The sequence below is a fragment of the Podarcis pityusensis genome (genome assembly GCF_964106645.2).
Source record: "Podarcis pityusensis genome assembly, chromosome: 18".
NCBI classification, from domain to species: Eukaryota; Metazoa; Chordata; class Lepidosauria; order Squamata; family Lacertidae; genus Podarcis; species Podarcis pityusensis.
Window position 1 is genome coordinate 7,537,390 of NC_138043.1, and position 11,548 is coordinate 7,548,937.

General features: G+C 50.5%; 1 protein-coding gene across 1 annotated transcript; it reads right to left on the reverse strand.

Annotated features, from left to right (window-relative positions):
- Positions 1-3,827: 3,827 nt before the first annotated feature.
- On the reverse strand, positions 3,828-8,090 carry LOC308467327 (potassium voltage-gated channel subfamily V member 2-like). Its single transcript, XM_080988965.1, has 2 exons — positions 6,808-8,090; positions 3,828-4,468 (listed from the first exon to the last, which is right to left on the reverse strand). The coding sequence occupies exons 1-2, from the start codon at positions 8,056-8,058 to the stop codon at positions 3,938-3,940; spliced, it is 1,782 nt and encodes a 593-aa protein (XP_080845091.1). The 5' UTR covers positions 8,059-8,090; the 3' UTR covers positions 3,828-3,937.
- Positions 8,091-11,548: the final 3,458 nt, after the last annotated feature.

The window sequence follows — 11,548 nt, forward strand, 5'->3', positions numbered from 1 at the left end:
TTTGCATTTAGCGGCGATTCTAAGGTCTCACTGTGCGTATCTGGAAAAGTGCCATTTCCAAGACTAACAATGTGCCTATTAAGTGACTAGGTGAAATGGGGTCAGAGGTGGGTCTCGGGCTGGACGACCCCTGCAAGAGCACATTGCCAAAGGGGTGAAATGCCACCATTTACATTTTAACTCCAGGGTTTCCCAAACTTGAGTCCCCAGCTTTTTGTGTGTGTACTACAGTTCCCATCATGGGACGCGGGTGGCGCTGTGGGTTAAACCACAGAGCCTAGGACTTGCCGATCAGAAGGTCAGCGGTTCAAATCCCCGCAATGACGGGGTGAGCTCCCGTTGCTCGGTCCCTGCTCCTGCCAACCTAGCAGTCCGAAAGCACATCAAAAGTTTCAGAGCAACAGAAGTTTGGCAGGGGAGGCAGATAACATGGGGTTGTTTAGAGGAGGGTTTCCCAAACTTCGGTCTCCAGCTGTTTTTGGACTACAGCTCCCATCATCCCTAGCTAGCAGGACTAGTGGTCAGGGATGATGGGAATTGTAAGGTAAAGGTAAAGGGACCCTTGACCATTAGGTCTAGTCGTGGCCGACTCTGGGGTTGCGGCGCTCATCTCGCTTTATTGGCCGAGGGAGCCGGCGTACAGCTTCCGGGTCATGTGGCCAGCAGGACTAAGCCGCTTCTGGTGAACCAGAGCAGCGCACGGAAACGCCGTTTACCTTCCCGCCGGAGCGGCACCTATTTATCTACTTGCACTTTGATGTGGCAGGAGCAGGGACTGAGCAACGGGGGCTCACCCTGTCATTGCGGGGATTCGAACCGCCGACCTTATGATCCGGAAGCCCTAGGCTCTGTGGTTTAACCCACAGCGCCACCCGCGTCCCTGCATTTTAAGTTAGAGCTTAATAATTATTTCACTATTAATATTCTTCTTAATTGTATTTCACTATTAATATACTTCTTAAAAAAGGGACGTGCGTGGCTCAGTGGTTTAAACCACTGAGCCTTGGGTTTGCTGATCGGAAGGTCGGTGGTTTAAATCCCCATGACGGGGTGAGCTCCCGTTGCTCGGTCCCTGCTCCTGCTCACCTAGCAGTTCAAAAGCACGTCAAAGTGCAAGCAGATAAATAGGTGCCACTCTGGTTTTGCCAGAAGCGGCTTAGTCCTGCTGGCCACATGACCTGGAAGCTGTCTGCGGACAAACGCCGGCTCCCTCGGCCAGTAAAGCGAGATGAGCGCCGCAACCCCAGAGTCATCCGTCACAGGACCTAACGGTCAGGGGTCCCTTTACCTTTATACTTCTTAACTGTATTTCAGTTCAACAATTACTTTGATAAAATACATATTTTGTTATGTGCAAATGGCTTTAGAGACCGATTAGGTCCACAAATTACCATATAGCATATATTCAACACAAAAAACAGCCAAAATTTGTTGTTGACAAAGGACAGCTGGACATATAAAGGGCCCCATTACCTTCAGTAGCTTAGGGCCCAGTCAAACCTAAATCCGGCCCTGAGCTCAGCCCATTCATTTTTCAATGAACTACGGGACTCTGAGTCCGGCTGCCAACAGACAAACCATTCCTCCTTAGTCCCTTTTATCATCCAGCCACTTTGCTGTGGTTCAACTGCCAAGGCTGACTTTCTCAGCAGAACAAGGGGTGCTGGCAATTTTTTGGATGATGACCCATGCACAAAATTTGCTGTGGCGTCTTTTTTTGAGTGGCTGTCTATAAGCTCCTTGTGTCCGTTCCAAGTCCTGTTGGCAGAGACCCCATGCACACAAAAGCGAAAGGTCTTTCATCCTTGATTTTATTTTTAAAAAGTCAAAAACCCCACCCTAGATACCTCTCTTCTCCAGACCTGTTTACATATCCATCTTAAGTTGTTGTGATACTCTCTCAGCTTTATATCCAAGGTTCTAGTCCCCAAGGACTTTAAAAAGTGAGAGTGGCTTAAACCCAGGCAACGTAACATGCAAAATTAGGACCTGCTCTCTGTGTTAGATGGGACACGGGTGGCACTGTGGGTTAAACCACAGAGCCTAGGACTTGCTGATCAGAAGGTCGGCGGTTCGAATCCCCGCGATGGGGTGAGCTCCTGTTGCTCGGTCCCTGCTCCTGCCAACCTAGCAGTCCGAAAGCACGTCAAAGTGCAAGTAGATCAATAGGTCCCGCTCCGGCGGGAAGGTAAACGGCGTTTCCGTGTGCTGCTCTAGTTCGCCAGAAGCAGCTTAGTCCTGCTGGCCACATGACCCCGAAGCTGGACGCCGGCTCCCTCGGCCAATAAAGCGAGATGAGTGCCGCAACCCCAGAGTCGGCCAAGACTGGACCTAATGGTCAGGGGTCCCGTTACCTTTACTTTACCCTCACTGTTTGTGATGGAATCACGCGTGACATATGGGTGCCTCCTTATGAGTCTGGAGGAATTATTTTCGGGTTCTGTGAGTATATTCCATTGCAGAGGCAAAACCAGGGCCATAGGCAAGCAAGCAAGCCCCTCATCTGCACTGCACATTTTTATTTTCAAACTTCTTATTTATTTGCTTTTCTGATAACCTTCCACATCAACAAAGCATAAACAAAAAAATGATGCAACAAAGAAAAACCTTTCAAAGAATCAACAAACAAAAAAATCAGAAAACATTGCTTGACTTCCTGTCCTCTCTTTCCATGGTTCTTTTGAAACCCATTTTTCCCTCGTGTTTTCTTAGTTCACCCCGTCTATCGCAACCGCTTTTATATACTTTATTTATTTCTTACTCTGCTGAAAATTTTTACCATCCTGCTAGGTAAATTGTTTGCTTATAATACTTTCCCATATATTCCATAAATAGCATCCAGTCCTCTTCATATCTTTCATCATTTTGTTTTCTTATTCTAGAGGGCACCCCTGCCAACTCTGCATATTCTAACTGTTTAATATGCCAGTCTTCCTTCGCTGGCACTTTATCTGTTTTCCATTTTTGCACTAATAATACGCGGCCGGCCGCTGTAGCATATAGAAACAAATTTCTCTGTTGGAAACTTATGTTGTTAATAACCCTAGCAATGATGCTTCTGGTTTTTAGCAAAATAATTTTTAAAAGTTCGTGGCGACGCGGGTGGCACTGTGGGTTAAGCCACAGAGCCTAGGACTTGCTGATCAGAAGGTCGGCGGTTCGAATCCCCACAACGGGGTGAGCTCCCGTTGCTCGGTCCCTGCTCCTGCCAACCTAGCAGTTTGAAAGCATGTCAAAGTGCAAGTAGATAAATAGGTACCACTCCAGCGGGAAGGTAAACGGCGTTTCCGTGTGCTGCTCTGGTTCGCCAGAAGCGGCTTAGTCATGCTGGCTACATGACCCGGAAGCTGTACGCCGGCTCCCTCGGCCAATAAAGCGAGATGAGCGCCGCAACCCCAGAGTCGGTCACGACTGGAACTAATGGTCAGGGGTCCCTGTCCCTTTACCTTTACCTTTAAAAGTTCGGTATAAATCGTTTCCCAATAATTTTGAATTATTTGTGTTATTGGGTTGTTGTTTTTATTCTGATGGCATTTTGTGACCTATTCTGTAAACCGCTCTGAGATCTCCGGGTATAGGGCAATATATAAACTCAATATGTAAGAAGAATAAGAAGCGTTTGGATTTGATATCCCGCTTTATTACTACCCGAAGGAGTCTCAAAGCGGCTAACATTCTGCTTTCCCTTCCTCCCCCACAACAAACACTCTGTGAGGTGTGTGGGGCTGAGAGACTTCAGAGAAGTGTGACTAGCCCAAGGTCACCCAGCAGCTGCATGTGGAGGAGTGGGGAATCGAACCCGGTTCACCAGATTACGAGTCCATCCTCTTAACCACTACACCACACTGGCTCTAATAATAATAAATAAATGTGGCCCTTTGCAAACGAAGCATAACCTCCTAAAAAGACCACAAAACCCTCTCTCCGCCTGCTTCTTCTACTGGCTCCCTCGCCTGGCGTTGGAGGGCGGCCGCGGCGACGGCTGAGGGGTGGGCCGTCCCGACAGTGGCGCAAGGTGGGTGTTGAGAGCCTCTGGGTGGGCATGGTGAGCCTGCGGTTGGGGAGCGAGGTGGTCTGAGCAGTGGATGGGAGAATGGGGCATTTGGGGGTGAGGGTGCCCAGGTTGGCGGGTGACGGGGTGCCCCTGATGGACGGGATGGTACCCGTGGCGGGCATGGGCCTGATGTGAGGCTTGCTGGCCAGGGATGATGTACTCAGCGCAGCAGCACTCGTTGAACTTCCTCCAGGCTCTGGCCTTGAGGTTGAGCTTCCGCGAGAGCTTGAGCGACAGGGTGGTCTCGTTCTCGTGGGACTTCAGCTTGGCGTAGTAGTCGGAGAACTTGTTGTAGAGGATGGAGATGGGCATCCCGTTCAAGATGATGCCAAAGGAGATGCAGCCAAAGGCCACCATACGCCCCAGAAATGTGTCCGGAACGGTGTCCCCGTAGCCCACCGTGGAGAGGCTGACCTAGAGAGGAGGAAGAGAATGACACAGAACCGAAACAGAATTGGGCCTCATTGGCAAGCAGCGAAGATGCACGCCTGCCTTGCGGCTCGAGAGCATGCCAGAAAGTCCCCGGATTCCTGGTACCCTTGGGGACGCGGGTGGCGCTGTGGGTTAAACCACAGAGCCTAGGACTTGCCGATCAGAAGGTCGGTGGTTCGAATCCCTGCGACAGGGGGAGCTCCCGTTGTTCAGTCCCAGTTCCTGCCAACCTAGCAGTTCGAAAGCACACTGGTACAAGTAGATCAATAGGTACCGCTCTGGCGGGAAGGTAAATGGCGTTTCCGTACGCTGCTCTGGTTCGCCAGAAGCGGCTTAGTTATGCTGGCCACATGATCCGGAAGCTGTACACCGGCTCCCTCGACCAGTAAAGTGAGATGAGCGCAGCAACCCCAGTCGGTCACGACTGGACCTAATGGTCAGGGGTCCCTTTACCTTTACCCTTGGGGATCCGTTCCAAGCCTGCAAATCTATGAGACAATGCACCCAAATTAGCTTGGTTTGTTCCCTGCCATCTCGTGCTCTAAGCACCCAGTGAGCTAAGCCTTTTTCTGCCCACACAGACCAGAGCCAGACCACTAGGTAAAGGTAAAGGACCCCTGGGGTTGCAGCGCTCATATCATTTTCAGGCCGAGGGAGCCGGCGTTTGTCCACAGACAGCTTTCCTGGTCATGTGGCCAGCAGGACTAAGCCGCTTCTGGCGTAACGGGACACCGTGACGGAAACCAAAGCCCACAGAAATGCCGTTTACCTTCCTGCCACAGCGGTACCTATTTATCTACTTGCACTGGTGTGCTTTCGAACTGCTAGGTTGGCAGGAGCAGGGCAACGGGAGCTCACCCTGTTTGTGGACTCGAACTGCTGATCTTCCGATTGGCAAGCCCAACAGGCTCAGTGGTTTAGACCACAGCGCCACCTGCATCCCTAGACCCGTTTTGCTCAGCATCCCTTAAGCACCAAGCAGATTGCTGTGGTCTGCAGGAGGCAGGGGCATAGCGTGTGTTGCCCGTACCTGGGGCAAGGCTGGGTGGGCTTATGGTCTGATTCCACACGATTAAATCAGGAGCAGGGGGAGGTTGAGACGGGTGGGCAAGGGCTACTCATCCATCGCCTGATTGACCCATGTCAAAGGTGACCCACAGGCTTAGGGGTGCTGAAGGCAGCCCTGTTTAGGGAAGCTTTTAATGTTTGATGTAACATAGTATTTTAATATTCTTTTGGAAGCCGCCCAGAGTGGCTGGGGAAACCCAGCCAGATGGGCGGGGTATAAATAATAAATTATTATTATTATATTATTATAGGGTGTCAGGGATTGGTAGGATGCAGAGGAATGCTGGGAGGATCCAGCAAGGGAAGAAGTTTCAGAGCCTGGGGATTGGGGATGGGACAGCAATGAGTGGTCAGAGACGACTGTGAGGAGGTTTGGAAGCTGAAGAGGCAACAGGGTTCAGTGAGCTGGAAGAGTCTGTGACAGAGATAAGTCCAAAATCAGAGGCAGAAGCTGAAGCAGAGGAGGAGGGAGGCCAAGAAGCAGAGATGAGTCAACCTGGTGAAGAGACACAGGTCTCTCTCCCTCCTGCTGCGACAAGCTCCCCTCCTCCTTTGTGTCCCAGAACCAGCAGAGGCATGAAGTGAGAGGAGCAAAGACAGGCACGCAGGCAGTCTCCGATTGCTTGGGGGGGGGGGAACCCTGGAGAGGAGGAGACTGATGGCTGGGGGGGGCGGGAGGTGGGGACCTTTAGCCTCTCCTTTAAATCAGAAGCAGTGAAGGCAGTGAAGGTCCTGTGTGAGTGCCTGGAGGCGGTTGGAGGATGGATGGCGGCTAACAGATTGAGGTTGAATCCTGACAAGACAGAAGTACTGTTTTGGGGGGACAGGGGGACAGGGGGCAGGCAGATGTGGGGGACTCCCTGGTCCTGAATGGGGTAACTGTGCCCCTGAAGGACCAGGTGCGCAGCCTGGGAGTCATTTTGGACTCACAGCTGTCCATGGAGGTGCAGGTTAATTCTCTGTCCAGGGCTACCAGCTCCAGCTGGTACGCAGGCTAAGACCCTACCTGCCTGCGGACTGTCTTGCCAGAGTGGTGCATGCTCTAGTTATCTCCCGCTTGGACTACTGCAATGCGCTCTACGTGGGGCTACCTTTGAAGCAGCACCCAGCAGGGTTAGACCCCGTGACCATCGGCTGACGCCACCTAGTGATTGGCAGCGGGGCGTAGTTTGGGGGAAACGGCCAAACCGGAACCCCCCACAAGAATGGAGGTTCCCCCCTGTGGAGCAGGTAACCAGAGGCACTCTACTCACCGCTGCCCACCACCAGGCGCTGGGGATGCTGGTGAAGTTGGTGCCGGGGACGTCGTGCTCCACGGAGTGCATCAGCGCTGAGAAGGTGAAGACGCCCATGGCGATGAAGAGGAGGAGGCAGCAGACCTGCTGGTAGCACTGGCGGATGGTGAAGCCGAAAGCCCGCAGGCCCGTGGAGTGGCGCGCCAGCTTGAGGATGCGGAAGATGCGCATGAGCTTGATGAGCTTGAGGACCTTCCCCAGCTTCCCGACGCTGCGCATCTTGTGCAACTCCTCGTGGTATTCCGTGTCTCCCTCGCCCAGGTTCTCGAAGAGGAGCTGGATGTAGAAAGGGAGGATGGAGACCAGGTCGATGGCGCTGAAGGCCGCCCGCAGGAACTGCTGGCACGAGGAGGCGGAGATGAGCCTCATCAGGTACTCCAGGGTGAAGAAGATAGCGCAGACGGTCTCCACGCGCTCCATGCACTTTTTGCTGGTCTTGTGCTGCATCTCTTCCACCGTGCTGAGCGTCATGCCCACGATGGAGACCAGCACGCAGACGCTGGACATGATGGCGATGATCTTGGCCGGGATGGAGGAGAACGGGTTCTCCACCAGGTTCCAGATGGCCTTCCGGAACGTGCCCAGGAACATGCCCTCGAAGTTCACCTCGCTCTCCAGCGGCTCCAGCTCTGCTTCCAGCTCCCGTTGGACCTTCAGGTATTCAGCCATCTCGTCCTGCTTCTCCTCAAAGAGGATACGGCAACACCTTTGGGCGTACTTCATGTGGACTCCCCAGTACTCGATCTCCTCCACAAAGTTGGCCGGGCAGAGTTCCTGCATGATCCACATGACGCCGCTGCGGTAGAAGTGGAAGACGTAGTGGAAGATGAGGGGGTCGCGGTCGAAGAAGTATTCGTTCCTCGGGACCGAGTAGTCATCACACAGCTGCAGCTTCTTCATGGGGTCGGTGGCGACGGCCAGCTGGCCGATCCTGGTGACGGGGTACCTGGCGGCCACTTTGCACGCGATCTGGAAGCATTTCCCGCCGACGTTGAGGTTCAGGAAGTAGCGGTTCCTGCGGGGAGGGATGCTCTGGCGTTCCTGGGCCCTGTCTGCTACGTTGTGCATCGACCCCCATTGCTTGACCAGCCTCTCCTGAGCAAAGGGGATGTAGACTTCCTCCTCCTCGGGAGTCAGGCAGCATTTCTGGTAGTCGCCGATTTTCAAGTTGGCCGAAAGGCTGGATCGCCTGTTTATGGGCTTCCTCATCGCTGTTGAGTGGTGCTTACAGACTGAGGTCCCCCAGCAGTTCCGGGGCTCCCTGGTCCTGCTCCCATTCAACGAGCGCTTGGTGGGGGGACACGTCAAACACCTCCTATCAGCTACTTTGTGTACACAGTCTGGCTTAACCCCCTGAGCGTTCCCCCCCCCCAGCTGCTTCTGCGATGGAGACACTGAGTCTATCTGGAAGCCGCTATGCCCAAGCTTCTTAAAACGTTAATAAGCTTATGGGGTTAACCTTTCAAGTTAAGAAGCTATTTTTGGAAGCCGGGTCTTCCTTTGATTTATCGGACGCTCCCATCTCCCACGATGGGCACTCAATCCTTTAAGTGCTTTTGATCCTTAAAAAATTCCAGTACATAAAACCTGCCCCCCAACCTGTTGGACTTTAAAGCCAGGTGTGGAGAACCTCTTGCTCTCTGCAAACTTTTTCTGCAGGGGGCCGGTCCACTGTCCTTCAGACCTTGTGCAGGGCAGGACTATATTTTGAAAAAAATATATGAGCGGATTCCTATGCCCCACAAATAACCCAAAGATGCATTTTAAATAAAAGCACACATTCTGCTCACGTAAAAACACGCTGATTCCCGGACCGTCCGCAGGCCGGATTTAGAAGGAGATTGGGCTGGATCCGGCCCCCGGGACTTAGTTTGCCTACCCATGCTCTAGATCAGCCTTTCTCAACCTGTGGGTCCCCAGATGTTGTTGAACTACAACTCCCCTCACCCCTAGCTAGCAAGGCCAGAGCTCAGGGATGATGGGAGTTGTAGTCCAACAGCATCTGGGGACCCACAGGTTGAGAACCGCTGCTCTAGATGCAACTTCTCCCTGGCCATTCACCATGCTAGCTGGAGCTCATGCGAGTTGTATTTCAACAGCACAGAGGCTTCTGCTGCCTGCCTTCCATCAATCAATCAATCAATCAATCAATCCAGGAAGGGGCAGCAGTATGACAGCTGTCAGGTTTCAGGGTTCTGCCCAACCAGTCACGATAGTTATGTGCGACTTCCAGTACCATAGAGTTGGAAGGGAACCCAAGGGTCATCCAGTCCAACCCCCTGCAATGCAGGAAGCTCCTGCAGCCAATGGGAAGCTGTGCGCGCCTCCTCCATGCCGGAAGGAGCACCGGAAATGGCGTCTGCGCATGTGTGCGTGTGCGCTCCGGCCCACCATGGCGTCTGTGGGACTGTGGACTGGCCCAAGCCACAAAAACTTTGCAGACCCCGATGTAAAATACGCAGGGATTTATGGTATGCAAAATGAACCACAGAAAGAGAAGGGAATAATAATAAATTAATAATAATAATAATAATAATAATAATAATAATAATAATAATAATTTATTATTTATGCCCCGCCCATCTGGCTGAGTTTCCCCAGCCACTCTGGGCGGCTCCCAATCAAATGTTAAAAACAGTACAGCATTAAATATTAAAAACTTCCCTGAACAGGGCTGCCTTCAGATGTCTTTTAAAGATAGGATAGCTACTTATTTCCTTCACATCTGAAGGGAGGGCGTTCCACAGGGTGGGCACCACTACCGAGAAGGCCCTCTTTCTGGTTCCCTGTAACCTCACTTCTCGCAATGAGGGAACCGCCAGAAGGCCCTCAGCGCTGGATCTCAGTGTCTGGGCTGAACGATGGGGGTGGAGACGCTCCTTCAGGTCTACAGGTCAGAGTCCGTTTAGGGCTTTAAAGGTCAGCACCAACACGTTGAATTGTGCTCGGAAATGTACTGGGAGCCAATGCATATCTCTCAGGTCTGGTGTTATGTGGTCCCGGCAGCCACTCCCAGTTTCCGGGTCACCTTCAAAGGTAGCCCCATGTAGAGCGCATTGCAGTAGTCCAAGCGGGAGATAACCAGAGCATGCATCACTCTGGAGAGACAGTTTGCGGGCAGGGAGGGTCTCATCCTGCATACCAGATGGAGCTGGTAGACAGCTGCCATGGATACATGCGCCTCCATGGACAGCTGTGAGTCCAAAATGACTCCCAGGCTGTGCACCTGGTCCTTCAGGGGCACAGATACCCCATTCAGGACCAGGGAGTCCCCCACACCCGCCCGCCTCCTGTCCCCCCAAAACAGTACTTCTGTCTTGTCAGGATTCAACCTCAATCTGTTAGCCGCCATCCATCCTCCAACCGCCTCCAGGCACTCACAGGGAAGTCATTGATTAATGTCTAAATGAATATTTTGATATGTAAATTATATCATCATGTATGAGATGAAGCTTAGAGGCCGGTCGAGGGGTTCCTGTTGCACTGTAGCAACAATTCATCCCTCATCTGTCTCAGTCTGCTCCCTCTTTCCAAGCAATACTCCTCCCCTCATCGTAGAAATAAGAGAAGAATTGCACGCTGAGGGGAAAGGTGTTTCGCATTATTTCCAAAATTAACGCAGCAATCCCTCCCCCCCCACGCAATTCGGTCCTCACCTTATTATCATCAGAGCCACATTTAAACAACAACTTTACATTGCAGAGATTTAGTTTAGTTTTTGTAACCATCAGCCCAATTAACAATAGCCCGATACTGGAAATCCTCACTGAAATCTGGTTAAATAATATTTGGAATGTGGCACTCTCCCAGAATGCCTTACTTGCCACAGAAGGGTGATTAAAGGAACATCAGGGAGGGACACTTTTTTGAGACTTGGTTTCCTTTCATTTCCTTTATAAATGAGACGAAATGGAAATTTGGTTTTTAAGAGGTAAAATTTAATGTTATATTATATTAAGATTAAAGATTGGGATTAAAAAAGAGGGAAAGAAATTGCTGGACAAACAATTTGAACTGGAATACAAAAGAGGGAGGTATGAGGAGGTCCAGAAAATAAGTAAATTTAAAAATGGAGATGAAAAGGTGGTATTGTTTTTAACTGTTTTCTTCTTTGTTTTTTGTTTTTTGCTGGATTATGTATTGTGTACTTTTGAATTGTGTATCTCTTTTTTATTTTTTAATTTTTTAATTTTTTTTATAGATGTGTTCTTTTTATTGGAAACCTTAATAAATATCATTTAAAAATATATATATATATAAATGAGACGGAAGATAACCTTCAACACAAGAATCTCTGTGGATGGATCCCAGTCTCTCTTCTTCCTTCTTCTGCCCAGAACACCCTGCTAAAAACTCTGTTTTCCTGTCACCTCACACCCAGTTACCCTGACAGTTCCAGCACGTAGCCTGGCTAGAAGTACAACCATCCTCAAAACATCCTCAAAATGGATATTGTAGAATTGGAAACGCTGAGCAACATGGTAGTATATCTTTGTTTTGCTAAGTTGTTATGAAATTGTTAATGTTTTGCTATGTTTTACGCAAAAAATATTGTAGTTTCTTTGTTCTAAGCCATTTTGGGCATGATTTGTGAAAAAGCAGCATACAAATAAACTGAATGAATGGAAGAAAAAAAAAGAATCTCTGTGGAGAGACTACCAGAAATTAATAATAATAATAATAATAATAATAATAATTT

Excerpts from the sequence above, each read along its gene's own strand:
- LOC308467327 (XM_080988965.1), bottom strand. The coding sequence starts at position 8,058 with ATGAGGAAGCCCATAAACAGGCGATCCAGCCTTTCGGCCAACTTGAAA. Across the intron at positions 4,469-6,807 it reads GCGCCTGGTGGTGGGCAGCG|GTCAGCCTCTCCACGGTGGG; the intron begins GTGAGTAGAGTG and ends CCTCCTCTCTAG.